The sequence below is a fragment of the Microtus oregoni genome, unplaced genomic scaffold, assembly GCF_018167655.1.
Source record: "Microtus oregoni isolate MIOR12 unplaced genomic scaffold, Mior012 000008F_ref0000371, whole genome shotgun sequence".
Lineage (NCBI taxonomy): Eukaryota > Metazoa > Chordata > Mammalia > Rodentia > Cricetidae > Microtus > Microtus oregoni.
In genome coordinates, this window is record NW_024543067.1 from 55,456,469 (window position 1) to 55,476,980 (window position 20,512).

The 20,512-nt window shown below is 34.9% G+C and overlaps 1 protein-coding gene across 1 annotated transcript; it reads left to right on the forward strand.

Moving 5' to 3' along the window:
• The first annotated feature begins 11,349 nt into the window (after window positions 1–11,349).
• On the forward strand, window positions 11,350–12,282 carry LOC121451632 (olfactory receptor 150-like). The gene has a single exon (XM_041657327.1). It carries the CDS (start codon window positions 11,350–11,352, stop codon window positions 12,280–12,282), a length of 933 nt encoding a protein of 310 aa, XP_041513261.1.
• Window positions 12,283–20,512: the final 8,230 nt, after the last annotated feature.

The window sequence follows — 20,512 nt, forward strand, 5'->3', positions numbered from 1 at the left end:
TAGGCCCAAAATAACATCCAGCTTTTTCATATTCAGGGTACTGGATAAGATTATGTTATTGAATGTATGAATATTATGGAAAATATGTTTGAACTATCCTTTATACATTTAAGAAATGATAGGCAATAGAATATTTAAATATTGGAATTCTACCACAAACAGGGATACTAAATAGCCTCAAAGAGAATTACTAAAAAGAGAGAAAAATGCAAACGAATACAGGTAGAGGTGTGGCCTACCATTCCCAGGCAATGTTTTACTGGGACTGCCTATGACTCTTTCGACTTATTTCTGGCTAATGACCTTGTAATTCAAATGAATGATGTTCCTTGAGTCACTATTGGGGAACGGTACATCGCTAATGAATGTCATGTCTAACCTGTCCCACACAGATTTAAAAGCACAATGCAGTTTCCTCCTCACTGAAGTAGAATTTCTAACTGTGTTTTAAAACCTATTCTTACAGCCACAGATAAGCGCAGCTCCCAACTCTCACCAAAAAGTTTCTTCTTGCAATAGACAGAGACTATTGTCAGAGAAAATCCCAACTCACCACGATCCAGAGAACAGTTGCTCCTACAGAGACTCGATAATGCCTCCCTCTGAACCATATCTAATAAACATACTGAGATTCTTGTGTAGCTCATGCCACCATTAGAATGGTGAGAACCCACCTGACTTTTCTGACTGTGTGTCTGTCAAATCTTCATTCCAGTCTTAGGGTTTCCATTGCTGCGAGGAAACACCATGATCAAAAGCAACTTAAGGAAGGAAATTAACTTGAGTTTATTATATCATATCACAGTTAGTCACTGAAAACCATCAAGGCAAGAGCTCAAACAGGGAAGGAACTGGAGGCAGGAGTTGATTCAGGGACATGGAAGACTATGGTTTTCTGTGTTGTTCCTCAGGCTTGCTCAGGTTACTATCTTATAGAAGCCTGCACCAGCAGCCTAGGGATAGACTGCACTACCCATTATGGCCTGGGCATTCCTACATCAATCACTTTTCAAGAAATGCACGAAAGGCTTGCCTGTAGCCTAATATTTAAGAAAACAGTTCTCAATCAAGGTTTGTTTCTTCTTCCTCTTCCTCTTCTTCTTCTTCTTCTTCTTCTTCTTCTTCTTCTTCATCATCATCATCATCATCATTATTATTATTATTATTATTATTACAAATTTTCACCTCCTCCCCTTCTCCCATTCTCCCCCTCCTCCCATTCCCCCTCCTTCTCCCGCTCCAGTCCAAAGAGCAGTCAGGGTTCCCTGCCCTGTGGTAAGTTCAAGATTCTCCCCCACTCCATCTAGATCTAGGAAGGTGAGCATCCAAACAGACTAGGTTCCCAAAAAGCTAGTACACGGAGTAGAATCAAAACTCAGTGCCTTTGTCCTTGGCTTCTCAGTCAGCCCTCCATGTCAGCCACATTCAGAGAGTCCAGTTTGATCACATGCTCCATCATTCCCAGTCCAGCTGGCCTTGGTGAGTTCTCATTAGATCGGCCCCACTGTCACAGTGGATGGGAGCACCCCACGTGGCCCTGACTTTCTTGCTCATGTTCTCTCTTCTTCTGCTCCTCATTTGAACCTTGGGAACTCAGTCCAGTGCTCCAGTGTGGGTCTCTGTCTCTATCTCTATCCATCGCCAGATGAAGGTTCTATGGTGATATGCAAGGTATTAAGGTTTCTATCTCTCATATTACTCTAGCTTAAATAAGATAAACATAAAACTAGCCATGACTATTTTTTTTATATAAATGTCTTTTTTGCCACTCTTCTAAAAACTAACTGCAAAGAACTCTTCAGTCTCCTACCACAAAAACCATGCAGCAGAAACAAGCCTGTTTATGATCCTATCCCCAACATGTTACTTTAAAAGATAGCAATATGTTCTTTCATTTGTCACCTGGACAAGGAACAGCATTCCATTCTCTGTGAGAAGCTCATTCATCAAGGAGGGATGCCACCAAATACCAGGTAGAAAATAGTGTCTGTCCAAGGATTCCACCCAAATGCATTTCTCTCACAAAGTTGTGACCTTGGTTTCATGTTCTATGATCCTTCTCAACACATATAAACAGCCCACAGTGAGGAGTCGCACAATCCTACCTCAAATGGGCAAAGGTGGCCATATCATGATTACATTCTCAGACATCCCTGTTTCACAGATAAACCTTGGTTTCATGTCTCGATATCTTTTGGTCAACAGTATCAGGGGCAATACAGCAAATCACCCTTGGATCTGATGCTCCCTGTTTAGACACCAACTTTGTTGAGTATGTGACTTTTCCTTGGAAGATGAAACCAAATACTCCAAGTAGAGACCAAAAAATGCACTCCTCCCAAGTCTAATTAAGTACACCAGTGACTCGTTTGTGATTGCTTACAAGATATTCCCAAAGTGTTACTTGTAGGGTCATAAATAATACAAAGGTGGCTGAATCTCTAAAATGCCTACTACATAATTTAAAAAGATTCATGGATGTCAAATCTGTAGAGCACCATAGGATTTTCAGGTAGATTAATACTGTTGCTCTCAACATAGGAATCTAAAATGGCTGAAAGACACTTAAGGAGATGCTCAACCTCCTTAGTCATCAGAGAAATGCAAATCAAAACAACTCTGAGATTCTGTCTTACACTGATGACTACTTATGCTGGAGAGGTCGTGGGGTAAAGGGAACACTCCTGTATGGCTGGTGAGAATACAAGCTGGTATGGCCCTTTGGATGTCAGTGTGGTGATTTCTCAGAAAATGAGGAAACAATCTTCCTCAAGACCCAGTATACCACTTTTGAGTATATATCCAAAGGATGCTCAATCGTGCCACAAGGACATGTGCTCAACTATGTGCATAGCAGCATTGTTTGTCATAGCCAGAACCTGAAAACAACCTAAATGCCCCTCAATAGAAGAGTAGATAAGGAAAATGAGGTACATTTACACAATGGAGTACTACACAGCAGAAAAAAATAATGACATCTTATTTTTGCAGAAAAATGGATGGAGTGAGAAAACACTATTTTGAGTGAGATAACCCAGACCCAGAAAGACAATTATCACATGTACTCATTCATAAGTGGCTTTTAACATAAAGCAAAAAAAGAAGGAAAAAGAAAACCAGCTTACGAATCACAATACAAGAGAACTTATACAACAATGAGGACACTAAGAGAGACTTACATAGATCTAATCTACAAGGGAAGTAGGAAAAAAAACAAGATCTCCTGCATAAATTGGGAGCATGGGGATCTTGGGAGGGGGTGGCATTGAAGGGGAGCAGAGAAAAATGTAGAGATCAATAAAAATCAATAAAAATAGTGTTGAATCTCTTACCCATGTCAATCATTGTTGTTAATATCATATAACTTAGAGAAGGAAGGGACCTTTCAAATATTATAAATACTTTTAATTTCTTTTGCTTGTGAATTGCTTATTTCCTGAGTCTCAGTGGGCTTCCCTCCAAAATGGAATGGTTCAATTTTCATACAACACTTGGCAAGACTGTTTAGTTAGGCAAATCTTGTACCTTATATCTAAACCTAACTTTTATATTAGAATTGCACAGATGGAATCACAGGACCTCTTTATTCCTCTTCCCAATGTGCTCCCATTGACTACAAGTTCTTTCTGCTTTTTCACCATTTCTTATTTGGTTAATTGGTTTATTAAAAATACATGTCTGAAAGTGGCTTATTGAGGTTGTCATGGTCCAAGCTCTGACCAATTTTAATACAGTAAGATTTGTTAAAATGCCTGATAGCTACCCTGTGAAAAACAAACTCCCCTTCCCCTCAGCCTCTGAGTTGGAATTACTGATTAATCAATATTTAATTGTGTTATACCTTGGAAGTGACAAAGAAATGTGATATTTTTCATACTAGTCAGATCAGTTAAAAGCAATCAATAAACAAAGCCTCTATAGAGATACATATATAATTATCATTACTCAATGCACATAAAAGTGTCTATTGTAAGATAAAAACCAGTAATATAATGCATTTTCATCTGGATTTGTACCAAATGGGTTGGATTAGAAGTTTCCATTGATTGTCCATAACTTCCACATAAAATAAAGTATATTCCCTATAATTATATGGGTTCGTTCCTCCTGTTTGCTTTTAGTGCTACTAAGATTTTCCACCTGTACTCATAAAACATCATTCTACAAATATATGTTTTAAATAAACCAGTTTCAGAATTTATTTGTTTATACTCCCATAATCTCTATCCATTACCAAAGTTAATAAAATCAACATGGTCATCTCCAACCCCTTCCATGAAACTATTACCATTGAAATAATACCAGAACATACAAGAAACAATTTTCTATGATGATAACAAATCATTATTATTTCCCAAAAAATTAAATAAAAAGATAAAAACAGTGAAAAATGTCCTCATATACTTTAGAGACTATTTTCAGATGGCATGTTTTCATGGAGGTACCATACAGTCATATCATTAAAGCTCAGTTTCTAGCCCCAAATGCAAAGGTTGATACTATTTCCAAACAGAGAATTATACTCAAGGGAGGCAAAAAGAAAGTATCAACCATAACATATTTTAATTGATTTTCTCCTGAGATCTCATGTTCAGTGGAAGAAAATCCTTGAAGAGTTTCCTTCTACAAACTTTTATGACAACTCCTAAGTATCAAAAATTTCTTTGAAAATACCATCATTTCAGTAAGTGCCTTAGGAAGATACCAGGGACTCATGACATTAGATTTATAATAGAATTCAGGACATAGGATTTATGTTCTGATCCCACAAATAACGAGGCAGATTTTAATTTGAATTACTCACACCAATGCATGAAGGGGTGTTTCATTTAAGAAAACTTGGTCTCTTTGTCACTGGGATGGAAGTCTCCAAGTAGAAAGGTGAGCAACTAACATCCATTTGTCCTATAACCTGTCAACCTCAGAATGTGGGACAACCACCATGAACTCCTCATTTCAGAAAATACAGAAACTTTCAATTTAAGCCAAAAATATCACTTATGTGTTTGGAACCAAGCTTTGTCGCAGGCATTTTTCATGCTTGAATTGAATTTTGTTGTTACACGATGTATTTCAGTGGCTATAGATATTTTATCTAAGGTGATACACAACAAAACCAAGCAACTCTTATTTTTATTATGTCATATAGATACTATGTGTAAGTTACTTTCAAACAATTCTTCAGGTTTCACAAATAACTCCAGTGTAGAAATCCTGTGAGAAACTATAAACTTACAATAAAAAATTTGCCTGTGTCTATTCATGAGGATTTCCTATTACTCATTTCATTACTTCTTTTAATAATAAATCATTTGACAATTTTAGTATGTTTTGGTGTTTTTAATATAAAATCAATATTTTATGAACATACTTTATTTCTTCTTATCCTTCCAAGTTTACAGTTCTCTTGAAAAATAATTCGCTCTCCCTTTTCTAGACTAAGCAACAAACAGCTGGACTCCTATAGCCCTGCTCAGTTATTTTATGCATTCTATGAACTGCCTTCCTCTCTCCTTATAACATTTTAAGGAACAGGGACTTTATACCTATAAAATGCTTTCTGATGATTGTTATCTGATTTTTATAAGTTCCCATTCACAGCCAAACAATATTGTTTTATCATTATCACCATAGAAGTATTTATTACAATTTTCTGAAAATTTTGTAATAAATTCTGTATGATGTGTAAATTTAAATTATTTTTCATGATAATAAAATATAAGGTCTTGGGAAATAATTAATCAAGATTACTCAATCTCTGAGTAGTTTTACATATTCTCTAAATGCATACAACTAAGAAAATTATTTTTTATTTTCATTCATGAAGCATAATTATCATTTGTACAAGATAAATTCAACAGCATTAGCGAAAACTCTAGATAACTTAGGGACCACACAATGTGGAGGAGAGCAAATATGAACAGAGAAAGATGAAGGGAGAAAGACGAAGTACAAGCTTTAGATGTGTGACTAAACACAGTTGTATGTGCTAAACTAAATTGGTTTCATAATCTATCAAATAATAATGATGAAACCAAAGTTCAAAATATATTTTGCCAGAATCACAATTGTTATAACCCATCATTTCATTCCTTTTAGTTTTGCAAACTTTGAGTGAACCTGGAAAAAAACTAAGTGAGATAAGCCAGTCTCAAAAGAAGAGATTACTAAATGGTTCTATTTATATAAGGTAACTATAATGAACAAACTCATAGAAATAGAAATATGATAATGGTGGCCAGAGAACAGAAGCTGAGAGAGAAATGATGGACTTGTTCCCTGGGTATAAATCTTTAGTAGTAACAGATGAATTGAAGTATAAAAGGCTGTACATAGTTAGTACCTATGTATAACACGCGCTGTTAGTACTCAAAGCCTAAAGAAAAAAATTCTCCTTACATTTTGAGATTATACTTATAACATATTCATCTCTAAAATTAATAAAAATAGACTACTATGTATGTAAGCACACATGAATGAAAAAAGAAGTCAAAGATTTGAAAGAGAGCAATGAGTGTTATACTAGGTTTAGAGGGTTTTAGAGGAAGGAATGAGAAAGAAGAAATAATGTAGTATATTATAATTTCACTAAATAAAGAAAAAATTTAAAAATAAATAAATACACCAAGATTTTAAACTTTTAAATATTTTTTAGTTAGTTCCAAAGTTCCTGGACTGATTTCCCTCAAACCTGTGTGTTCTATAGATGCAGAACTAAAGAGCTGAGATTGTACAAGCTTTTGCTGCCTGGACTAATATGAATGAATTCCAAGTGTTGAACACTGAGCAAGAAGATTTTTATTCAAACCGTAGGAGTCTGCATTTGCTTAAGTATAATTTTTTTGTATGCCCTGGTTCTTCACTTTTAGAATTAGAAAGTACTTATTTGTTTTGAATTTTTCAACAACAACATGGTCCTACATTTAGGAATCTTTGAATTTCTAAAGAAACTTTTAAGGTGATAAACATTTTTTTTAAAGACTGGGAGTTTTAAATTTTATTGTGTTTTTGCATTAGGATATTAAATTGAGATTTTGAGAACCAAGAAAGGAAAGATTATGGTTCAGTTGTGGTGTATTTGTGTGTTTGGTTTATAAGCATAGTATCTAGTTAACTTTTATGATCAATTTAAAACAGTCTAGTGTAGGGTTAAGCCAGCCCCTTAGGGGGTGGGCTTGCCTTCTGTGAATGTTTACTTATAAATTGGGCGAGGGAGACCGCGCCCCCTTCCTGCTTTCTGTTCTCCACGGGAACCGTGGTACAGTAAGTCTAATTTCCCATTAAAGCTGTGTATATATTTTACAATCTGTTTTGCTTTCATTTACGCCGCTACAGTCTAGAGGCACCTGAAAAGATTTTATGTCTTGAACAAATTAACCTGTGGCAAGATATGAGAGATGCTTTGCTAGAGAATTAAATGTGAAGATCCCGTCCAGCTTGGAAAGCACAAGTCCTGGGAAGTAGTCCAGGCTTATTTAAGAAAGTGAGTTGAAAACCCTGTCTCGAAAAACCAAAAAAAAAAAAAAAAAAAAAGAAAGTGAGTTGAACATTAATCAGAAAACAAGCCAATGTACAGCATTCTTCCATAGTTTTTGTTTCCGGTCCTGCTTGAGTTCCTGCCCTAACTTCCTCAATAGTGGACTATGACATAGAAATATAAGCTGAAATTAACTCTTACCTTCTCAAAATTGCTATAGATCAGAGAATTTTAGCACAGCAACAGAAAAGCAAGCTCACATAATAATTTATGACATTATTAATTGATTGATCTATTGCCATTGTTTTTTAAAGTTCCCACAACCCGATTTTTAATGATGAATTAAATTCCAGTTTTATGAAGTACAAGTTTTTTTTTTTTGAAGTATGACCTAACAATTCCCTGAATATCTTAGGTCTGCTATTTTGTTCCCTATTCATTTCTGATTTTGTTTTTTGGGCATCCTCTCTCTGCCATTTAATTGGTTTGCTAAGGGTTTGTCTATCTTGTTGATTTTCTCATAGAACCAACTCTTTGCTTCATTGATTCTTTGCGTTGTTCTATTTGTTTTTATTTTATTCATTTCATTACTCAGGTTGATTATTTCCTGCCTTCTACTCCTCTTTGTTGTGTTTGCTTCTTTCTCCTGATCTTTCAGGTGTGCTATTAATTCACTAGTATGAGGTCTCTCCAGATTCTTTCTGTAGGCAGTATCTCTATGTACTTTACAAATAGGACAGCTTTCATTGGGTCCAATAAGTCTGGGTATGTTTTGCATTCATTTCCATTGAACTACAGAAAGTTTTGAATTTATTTATTTTTTCCTTGCTCTAGTGATGATTTAGTATAGTTTTTTTCATTTCCAAGAGTGTGTAGGCTTTCAGTAGTTTCTGTTGTTGAAATTAAGCTTTAATCCATGGAAGAAATTTTCAACACTTGAATTTTAGGAGACATGTAACGAGTACATCAACATTGAAGTTCAGAATATTTTCTTATACTTCTTTTATTTTTTGAGATTATAATATATATAATATCTATAATTATATAGCCTTATAGCTATAATATATAATATTATAATTATATATGCATAAACTTTTGAATCCCATATATTTCATAAAAATGTTTTTAATAAAATAATTTTATGTTATAATCATATCATTTTATAATATAATTCTGTCATCATACCAATCAATGTGTTCTTCACTGGGGAGAGTAATTTCTCATACCCTCAGCATTCCTTGGGTGTCTCAGGCTTTGCATAGTGTCAAAGCCTCATGGCCGTTGCTCCCTCCACATAGCATGTCAATTGTTTGTCTTGTTCAGCTCATGCTTAGGCAGTCATCCTTATATTTAATAGAGACAAAACTAGGAGACTTGCTAAAATAAAACAGATTTCATTTTTTAAAAAAGTATATACTCTCACTTCTGAGTTTGATTTCAAGTTAAGAACAGTCTCTAGATGTTCTTAAGCTTTTATAGAAAAGTACAGAGTGGATCCTTAGTGAGGATGATTTTTCTTTATAGGAGATAGGCAGCAGGAGAGTCAGAACAAAATAAGTATTGGACAATAAGACCTTCCATCTATTGTTGCCAATTAAGCAATGCTCCTCCAGACACTTTACTATGACTTTTTATGTCGGTGTGGTTTTAATTCAAATAGATGTGTGTCAAATAATGAAATTGCTTGAGTTGGTGATAACTCTATGCTTTACTTTTTTAAGGGTTCTCAAACTTTTTCTGAAGCTTCTGTATCATTTTATAAGCTCACCAGGAATATGAGGCTGTGATTCTTCCCATCTTTGTGAGCACTTATTATTTTATCTTTACCCCTTCAATCAATGTGGAATTTTTTCTCTCTAAAGTTTCTATTAAAATTTCTTTAATGGAAGTCAGGTGGTGTTGCCATATGCCTTTAATCCCAGCACTTGCAAGACAGAATTTGGCAGATCTCTTTGAGTTTGAGGCCTGTCTGGTCTACAAAAGATAATTCCAAGACAAGTGGGGCTGTTACACAGAGAAACAATGTCTCAAAAAAATTAAAAAGTAAAAAAAAAAAGTCCTTAATGATTCGTCATGGTACACATATTTTCAAGTGGTTTTTGGGATTTGCCTGTCTCCATTACAAGAATCATAATTTAAATCATCTGACTTTGTATTACTGGATTGTTTATTCACTTAATCATTCAGATATAATAGTTCTTTATGTCTGTAAAAGGTTTTTACTATGATATATTACTTCATAAGAATTTCCCATTGAGTGTGCAATTTTTATCTACTTATGATGTCCTTAAAGTCACAATATTTTTAAAATTTTATTTATATATCTGTCTGTTTGTTTACTTATTTATGCTGTAGCCTCTGAGAGTAAATTCTTATCCTCGAACTTATCATCAATTTTATTAGTATGAAGTTCTAGTATTGCAGTTTTTTCAAATGTTATTTTTAGATGAAATATTTATAGATAGAATCCATTTTTCAAATGTTTTTATAATATGAAGAGTTACATATTTATTATTTAATATGCAACTTCATCTAATTGTCCATGTATTAAAAAAATTGATCCTACACTGAATTTATATTAAACACATAACTTTAATATTCTTTAGAGGTATATTTTTTCCAGAATGTCAATTTCCGTATATCTCATGACACAGTTGTACTATTAGCATTATAAATGGTTGCCGTATATTTTCAACTGGGGAAACTTGAAACTTTAAATTTTATTCTCTTTCAGGTTTGTTCTGATTATTCCCAGACCCTTACATTTTGTGGAAAATTTATATGATCAACATGTCATTATTGGTAATAGAAATATCTTGTATGTTCTTTCGGAATATACTGAACTTTTAGACTGGTTTTGGAGGCATTGCCATTTGTGCAAAGTTCAATATTGTGATTCATGAAGATGGGAGATCTTTCAGTGTTTGTATTGATTTATCCTTTTGACCATGTTTAAAGTGCAATGGCTTATATGTCTTTAGTTTGTTCTTAAGTGTATTATCATTTTTCATAGTATTTAAAATGGATTTTTATGATGGCTGAATTTTCTTCATGATCTCGTATCTCACTTCCATTATGACCTTTAAAATAAACCACTATGCTTCTTTCTTACATTCTTGGAATTTTATGTATAAAAAATTAATTCATATACATATAAAGGTAATTTTCTTATTTTTTTCCAATTCAGATGCCTTTTGATTTTCTGTTTTTCTCTGATTGTTTTAAATTTAACTATAAAGTTGCTTAGAGAGAGACAGAGACAGAGAGAGAACTACTTACACTGTTCATATCCAGATGCCTTTTGATTTTCTGTTTTTCCCTGATTGTTTTAAATTTAACTATAAAGATACTTAGAGATAGAGAGAAAGAAAGAGAGAGAGACAGAGACTGAGAGAGTACAACTTACACTGTTCATATCCTCATAGAGAAAGCCTTTAGGTGACCATTATTACGTGTGAGATGGGCTGTGTTATGGGCCTGGTGGTCTTTTGTCTTTGTGTGAATGTTTCTCTTATTGTAACATGGAAAAGGTTTTTCTCTTTATAGAGTCATAGAGAGTGGATTGCAAATAGGTCAAGAATTGTTCTTATCAGACTCCATTAAATGCATCAGATTTCTCCTTGGTTATCTATGTACTGAGTACTATCATTTTCATGGAAGAAGGCACAAACTGGGACAGAAGTATCTTATATTAAATTGCAAGTGCCTTTTTGGTAAGGCTTAGTGGCTAATATGTAGGAGTAGTTGTTCAAAAATTGACGATGCTTAGAAAATAAAAGTTTGAATTCTTTATTCATGCTTCACTGTGTGATAATGTAATAGATACCAAGTTCATTTTTCCTTCTCTTTCTTCATAGAATTCCCTGAAGAAAATGTTACAAGCAAATCTTTCCAGAGTGACTGACTTCATTCTTGCTGGGTTAACAGACAAACCAGAGCTTCAGCTGCCCCTCTTCTTCCTCTTTTTAGGAATCTATGTGGTCACAGTGGTAGGAAATCTGGGCATGATCACACTCATACAATTCAGTTCTCACTTGCACACACCCATGTACTTTTTCCTCTGCAGTCTGTCCTTAATTGACCTCTGTCATTCCACTGTCATTACCCCCAAAATGCTAGTGAACTTTATAACAGTGAAGAACATCATCTCCTACCCTGAATGCATGGCTCAACTCTACTCCTTCCTTGTGTTTGGTATTGCAGAGTGTCACATGTTGGCTGCAATGGCATATGATCGCTATGTTGCCATCTGTAATCCATTGCTTTACAATGTTACAATGTCCTATCAAGCCTGTTCCTGGATGATATTTGGGGTGTATAGTATGGGTTTGATTGGTGCCACAACTCACACACTCTGCATGCTAAGAGTACATTTCTGTGAGGCTGATGTAATAAACCATTACTTCTGTGATCTTTATCCACTCTTGGAGCTCTCTTGTTCTGATACTTTTATTAATGAAGTAGTTGTCATTTGTTTCAGTGGTTTTAACATTTTTGTTCCAACTCTGACTATTCTGACCTCTTACATCTTCATCATTGCTAGCATTCTTCGTATTAAATCCACAGAAGGCAGGTCCAAAGCCTTCAGCACCTGCAGCTCACACATATCAGCTGTCGCTGTCTTCTTTGGTTCCCTTGCATTCATGTACCTGCAGCCATCATCAGTCAGCTCCATGGACCAAGGGAAAGTGTCCTCTGTCTTTTATACTATTATTGTTCCCATGATGAACCCTGTGATCTACAGCCTGAGAAATAAGGATGTCAAACTTGCTCTAAAGAAGTTGTATGAAAAGAAATTCTCATGAACATTTTTATCCTTGTCAAAATGTCCTGCACTTTTAAATTTCTTCCAAGGACAACTTCTCAATTCCTGTAAGCCAGTTATTTCCTTTTTATTTGGTGTTCCATTTCGGATAACAGAACATTGTTACATTCTGATTTCTCTGGAATTTAAATCCTGGAAACAAGTTGTGTTAAGAAAACAAGCATATGTGTAAATGCTTACACTTTAGAGATCTTCTGCAGTAGAGGTTTTTCAAAGTACTCTTTTCTGAAAGTCTTTGGTGTTAGCTCTCCCCATAATTCACTCCTTTTTCCTGTCCTCCTATGTACAAACCCACTGAAGCGACTATGTTCCATTATTCTCTTTCATATAAACATATATGAAATCACCAAGTTCTGTCTTTGGTTTTAAATGTTCTTCTTCTTATCATGCCTGCCTCTCCCTGAGAAGCACTGCATAAGAACAGGTGGAGGAATGTAAGAGCCAGTGGTGGTGGAGGATTAGAGTTTGTCAGACACAATAGAACAGCTGCATACGAACTCAGTACTTGTGACATCAGGTACAACACCTGCGAAGCTCGACAAGACAAATGACAGCATGAAGGGGAAAGGTGGCCACAGAGTCCCACCACTGCCCCAGGAGCTATTGGTTATTGATGGCTGGTGGGGGAGGGAGAGCTAGTTTTCCTTGCGGCTGTAGTCCCAGTATTTCTAACATGTTCCAGTGAACGGCCACAAATCTAAAACTATATAGGCAGTACAATTGGAACTCGGCATTTTGTTTTGTTTGTCAGTGACGACAAGAAGTTGTGTTAGTAAAGAGTGGGGAGGATGATCGGGGAAAAGATGAGATAATGGGAGGACAGTAATCAAAACACATTGCTTAAAATTTTCAAATAATTAGTAAAAATATTCAACAAAAAGAAACCAAAAAAAAAAAACAAGCTTAGACATCCTTAACTAACAGTCCCATCTCTTATTCTGCTCAGAGTCATGGCAACAGATTCACCCTGCATAAGCATTTGAACCTGTTTATTCAGCATCTGAAACATCATCTATCTGGTTACAGATCAGACATTGCAAACATTGTGATTAGCTTAAAACCCAGAACATAGGCTTGTCTATGCTGTGACAGCTTATCACGTCCTGTGGAAAGCAGTCTTCAGAATTAGATAACTTTTCCTAACTAGACATATCTTCACAACTGATTTTCTTACTATAGAAAGTTACCCTATATGTTTAACCTACTCATATATGCACATATATGCTATGTTATATGTGTGTATGCTAATATAAAGCCTGTGTAAATGTGAATGTTTCATTTTGCCTTTTCGATCTGCTTGCAAGGTTTATGTATATGTAATTTTTAATTCTCTTGTTATAGGTGCAAAATTACATCCAGTTGTTTTCATATTCATTGGGATTGAATAGAATAAAACTATGCATTTTGTTACCAAGTATTTATTTATGCATTAAATATACAATTATTATGAGAAAATACATGGTTGATCTATCATTGGTATATTTGAAAACTGATAGGCAATAGAATATTTATGTATTAGAATTCTGCCACAAACAAGAGATGTTAAATAAATACCCTCAAGGAAAACTACTACACTGAGAGAAAAATATGCATCAAAAATAAAGACAGAAGTGTGGTCTATCATTGTCAGGCAATGCTTCTCAACTCAGGGGCTATCTCTGGTTCTTTCAAATTATTTCTAGCTAATGCCCATGTGATTCAGAAGCATGATGTATCTTGAGCCTCTGTCTGAAAACAGAACACACAGGGTTAATGAATTACGTCCCAAACAGATGTAAAAGTACAATGCAGTTTCACCTCAGCAAAGTATAATTTTTAACTGGGTTCAAAAACATTTTCTTTTTTATTGTTTTTATTGAGCTTTATTTTTTCTCTGCTCCCCCATCTTCTACTCTCCTTCCCTCCTATGCTCTCTCAAGGTCCACAGGCTCTCAATTTACTCCGAAGATTTTCTGTTTTACCACTTCTCATGTACATTTGATCCATGAATGTCTCTTTTGGGGTTCTCTTTGTTGTTTAGATTATCTGGGATTGTGAAATGTAGGCTGGTTTTTTTCTTTTGCTTTCGTCTAGAAGCCACTTATGAGTGAGTACTTATGATATATTTCTCTTTCTGGGTCTGGGTTACTCAGTATCATGCATTCTAGTATTCTGGGTTACTAGTATCATGTCATTATTTTTTCTGCTGTGTATTCCTCCATTGTGTAAATGTGCACATTTTCCTTATGCACTCTTCGGTTGAGGGGCAACAATAGGTTGTTTCCAGGTTCTAACTATGACAAACAATGCTGCTATCTGCATAGTTGTGCACATGTCCTTGAGGTACAATTGAGCGTCTTTTGGGTGTATACCCAAAAGTGGTATTTGTGAGTCTTGACGTAGGTTGTTTCCTAATTTTCTAAGAAATCACCAAATTGATATCCAAAGGGGCTGTACCAGCTTGCATTCCCACCAGCAATGCAGAAGTGTTCTCTTTACCTCACATCCTCTCCAACATAAGTTGATAATCCGTGTTTTTGATCTTGGCTATTCTTACAGGTGTAAAATGGAATCTCAGAGTTGTTTTGATTTGGATTTCTCTGATGGCTAAGGATGTTGAACATTTCCTTAAGTGTCTTTTAGTGATTTTTGTTGAGAGTTCTATGTTTAGGTCTATACCCATTTTTATTAGATTATTTGTAATTTTGATGACCAATTTGTAGAGTTCTTTGTATATTTTAGAGATCAGCCCTTGGTCAGTTGTGATATTGGTGAAGATCTTTTCCCATTATGTAGGCTGCTATTTTCTCTTTTTGGCCATGTCATTTGCTTTACATACATTTTCAGGAGGTCCCATTTATTACTTGTTTCTCTCAGTGTCTATGCTATTGGGGTTATACATGGGAAGTAATCTCCTGTGCCAATGAATTCAAGTGTACTTCCCACTTTCTTCTTTTGGGGTCAGGGTTCTCCTTAGTAAACCAGCTTAGTTATACTTACTTTTTGAATAATCATTGTACACAGTCATTGCGTGTGGTACTGGGTAGTTCATAAGGACATTTTCCCACAAGTAAATGTTGGAATCAAGTATATTCTCCCACATTCCCCTTCCTCTTCCCCTTTTCTCTCCTAGGCAGTTTCAGTTCTCTTCTAATGTCATATATACATACATGATTTTATAGATCAACATAAGATCTAGGAACCACATAAGAGAGAGAACACAATATCTGTCTTTCCAAAACAGCCTTCACTTGCTTGATTGGCTTACCTCTGGTGGCACCCAGGTTTTTTTTTTCTTTTTATTGATTTTTATTGAGCTCTGAATTTTTCTCTGTTTCCACTTTCTCTTCTATGAGGTTCATTGTGGTTGGTTTCATGTTGAGGTCTTTGATCCATTTGGAGTGGAATCAAGCATATTCTTATAACCACAGATAGGTATAGCTTCCAGTTCTCACCAGAAGAGCTTCTCCTTGAAACAGAAAGAGACTGTTAGAGAAAACCGCAGCTTGTCACAATCCAGAGAACAATTCTTCATAGGCAGAGGCATATTGAATGTTTCAACTCAATGTAAAATGGTATACAACACTTGCCAGGACTGTTTAGTTAGGCAAATCTCTTACCTTATATAGAAACCTAACTTTCATATTAGAATTGCACAGATGGAATCACTGGACCTCTTTATTCCTCTTCCCAATGTGCTCCCATTCACAACAAGTTCTTTTCTGCTTTTTCACCATTTCTTGGTTGTTTACTTGGTTTATTAAGAATACATGTCTGAAAGTGGCTTATTGAGGTTGTCTTGGTCCAAGCTCTGACTAATTTTAATACAGTAATGTTTGTTAAAAATGCCTGGTAGCCACCCTGTGAGTAACAATCTCCTCTTCCCCTAAGACTCTGAGTTGGAATTACTGATTAATCAGTATTTAATTCTATGTTATACCTTGGAAGTGATGGAGATATGTGATACCTTCATTCTAGTTAGATCAGTTAAAAGTTATCAATAAACAAAGACCTTATAAAGATACATATACAATTAACATTAAACAATGCACATATAAGTATCTATTTTAAGCCATTAATTAATAATATAATGTATTTTCCTCTGGATTACTACCAAATTGCTTAGTTTAGAAGTTTCCACTGATTGACTTCAATGAAAACATAAAAAGCAGTCACCATTGTCCATTGCCTATAATTTTATGGGTTCATTCCTCCTCTTTTCTTATACTGCTACTAGAATTTTCCACCTGTACTCTTATGAAAAAAATCATTTCACAAACATATATTTTAAAAAACAGTTTAAATATTTATTTGTTTATACTCCTGCCATCTCTATTCATTGACTAAGATCCTAAAATCAACATGTTCATCTCCAACCCCTTTTATGAAACTATGTATTAACCTTGAAATAATAATGGACTATAAAGAAACAACTTTTTTAATGATAACAAATCATTATTATTTCCCCATACTTTAATTAAAAAGATGAAATAAAACAGTGAAAAACATCCTCATATATTTTAGAGACTATTTTAAGATGGGATGTTGCCATGGAGGCACCTTACATCCATATCATTAGACCTAAGTTTCTAGTCCCAAATGAAATGATTGATATTATTTCCAAACACAGAAAATGATACTCATGGGAGGCAGAAAGAAACTACCAATCAGATCATCATACAGGAAATCTTATCTGATTTTCCCCTGAGCATCTCTTCCCCAGTAGGAGAAAATCCTTGAAGAGTTTCTTTCTATAAACTATTATAACACCTCCTATGTATCAAAAAATCTCTGTGACAATATCATCATTTCGGTAAATGCCTAAGGAAGATACCAGGTACTCGGAACCCTGGATTTATAATAGGACTGTGAACTACTAAGAATATAAGATTTATGTCCTGATTTCACAAATAAGAATGAGGCAGATTTTATTTTGAATTACACACAGCAATGATCTGAAGGGGTGTTTCTTTTAAGAAAATTTGGTCTGTCACTGGGATGGAAGTCTTTAAGTAGAAAGGTGAGCAACTAGCATTTCTCAACCTCAGAATGTCAGACAATCACTATAAACTCTACTTTTCAGGCATTATAGAAATTTCCAAATGCTAGCCAAAAATATTACTTATGTCTTTAGAACCAAGATTTCGCCAGGTATTTTTTAATATTTGAATTGAGTTTTGTTGTTACACAATGTATTTCAGTGGCTATAGCTATTTCATCTAAGGTGATTTACAAAAATAACCCAGCAACTCTTATTTTTATTATAGATCATATAGATACTATGTGTAAGTTATGTTCAAACAATTCTTCAGGTTTCACAAATATATTCAGTGTGCAAACCCTGTCATAAACTGTAACAATTACGGTAAACAATTTCTCTGTGTCTATTCATGAGGAGCTTATATCACTTTCCTCATTTTTCATTGCTTCTTTAAATCATTTGAAAATGTTAGTGTTTTTAATCTTTAAAACAATATTTAAATTAATATTTCATGAACACAGCTCGTTTCTTCTTATCCTTCAAAATCCTTCACAGTCCTCTTTCTAGACTAAGCACCATACAGCTCTGCTCCTGTAGCCCAGCTCAGTCTTTCTATGCATTGCATAAATTGCCTTCCTCTCTTCTTAGATATTGAAACATTAGAGTAAAAAGGGACTTTATACACATAAAATGCTATCTGCTGATTGTTATTAAAAATGTATCAGTCCCCATTCACAGCCAAACAATATTGTTTTATCATTATCATCATGGAAGTATTTATTACAATTTTCTGAAAATTTTGTAATAAATTCTATATGATGTGTAATTTATATTAGGTATTTTTTCATGACAATTGAAATATAAGGTCTTAGAAAATAATTGATCAAAATTGCTCAATCTCTGAGTAGTTTTACATATTCTCTAAATGTATATAACTATAGATTAATGTCTTTTTATTTGCATATATGAAGCATAATTATCATTTGTACAAGATAAATTCAACAGCATTTAGCAAAAAATCTGAAGATAACTTAGGGACCATGCAATGTGGAAAAAGAACAAATATGAACAGAGAAAGATGAAGGACAAATTTTAGATGAGTAACTAAACACAGTTTTTTTCATCAGTTTTATGTGCTAAACTAAAAACTGGTTTCATAATCTATCAAATAATGATGACAAAACCAAAGTTCTAAATGTATTTTTCCAGAATAAAAATTGTTCTACCCATCACTTCATTCCTTTTAGTTTTGCAAACTTTGAGTGAACATGGAAAACACTATGTTAAGTGAGATAAGCCAGTCACAAAAGAAGAGATTACTAAGTGGTTCTATTTATATACGGTAACTCTAATGGACAAACCCATAGAAATAATAATATGATAATAATGGCCAGAGAACAGAAGCTGAGAGAGAAAAGGTGGGTTTGTTCACTGGGTATAAATCGTTGGTAATAACAAATGAATTAAACTATAAAAGGCTGTACATAATTTGTTACCTATATATAGGACATGATATTAGTACTCAAAGCCTAAAGAAAAAATTCTCCTTACACATTGATATTAGGCTTATAGCATATTCATCTCTAAAATTAATAAAAATAGACTAATATATATGTATGTATGTATGTATACATGAATGGAAAAAGAGGCCATGGATTTGAAAGAGAGCAATGGGGGTTATATTGGTGGATTTAGAGGAAGGAATGAGAAGGAAGAAATAAAGTAGTATATGATAATATCAATAAATAATGAAATAATTTTAAAATAAATAAATACATCAAGATTTAAAAAATTGACATTAGAAGTCTGTTTTAGTTCATTCTCAAATTCCTGGATTGACATCTCTCAAACCTGTATGTTCTACGGATGCAGAACTAAAGAGCTGAGATTGTACAAGCATTTGATGCCTGGATTAAAACGAATGAGTTCCAGGCGTTAAATATTGAGCCAGAAGATTTTTTTAAGTCAATTTTATTTATTTTTTTAATTTATTTATTTATTAAAGATTTCGGTCTCTTCCCCACCACCGACTCCCATTTCCCTCCCCCTCCCCCAATTAAGTCCCCCCCCCCAGCCCGAAAAGCAATCAGGGTTCCCTGTCCTGTGGGAAGTCCAAGGAACCCCCACCTTCATCCAGGTCTAGTAAGTTGAGCATCCAAACTGCCTAGGCTCCCACAAAGCCAGTGCATGCAGTAGGATCAGAAACCCGTTGCCATTGTTCTTGATTTCTCAGTAGTCCTCATTGTCCGCTATGTTCAGAGAGTCCGGTTTTATCCCAGGCTTTTCCAGACCCAGACCAGCTGGCCTTGGTGAGTTCCCAGTAGAACATCCCCATTGTCTCAGTGTGTGGGTGCACCCCTCGCGGTCCTGAGTTCCTTGCTCGTGCTCTCTCTCTTTCTGCTCCTGATTTGGACCTTGAGATTTATGTTCGGTGCTCCAATGTGGGTCTCAGTCTTTGTCTCCTTTCATCGCCTGCTGAAGGTCAATATTCAGGAGGATGCCTATATGTTTTTCTTTGGGTTCTCCTTATTTAGCTTCTCTAGGATCCCTAATTATAGGATCAATGTCCTTGGTTTATGGCTTGAAATCAAATATGAGTGAGTACATCCCATGTTCCTCTTTTTGGGTCTGGCTTACCTCACTCAGGATAGTGTTTTCTATTTCCATCCATTTGCATACAAAATTCAAGAAGTCCTTGTTTCTTACTGCTGAGTAGTACTCTAATATGTATATATTCCATACTTTCTTCATCCATTCTTCCATTGAAGGGCATCTAGGTTGTTTCCAGGTTCTGGCTATCACAAACAATGCTGCTATGAACATCGTAGAGCATATACTTTTGTTGTATGATAAGGCCTCTCTTGGGTATATTCCCAAGAGTGGTATTGCTGGGTCCAGGGGTAGGTTGATCCCGAATTTCCTGAGAAACCACCACACTGCTTTCCAAAGTGGTTGCACAAGTTTGCATTCCCAGCAGCAATGGATGAGTGTACAACCTCTCCAGCAAAGGGTATCATTGGTGTTTTTTATTTTAGCCATTCTGACAGGTGTAAGATGGTATCTTAAAGTTGTCTTGATTTGCATTTCCCTGATCGCTAAGGAAGTTGAGCATGACCTTAAGTGTCTTTTGGCCATTTGAAGTTCTTCTGTTGAGAATTCTCTGTTCAGCTCAATGCCCCATTTTATAATTAGGTTGATTAGCCTTTTACAGTCTATTTCTTGAGATCTTTATATATTTTGGAGATCAGAC

Bases quoted from the DNA above. Each gene is read 5' to 3' on its own strand.
- LOC121451632 (XM_041657327.1), top strand. From the start codon at position 11,350: ATGTTACAAGCAAATCTTTCCAGAGTGACTGACTTCATTCTTGCTGGG.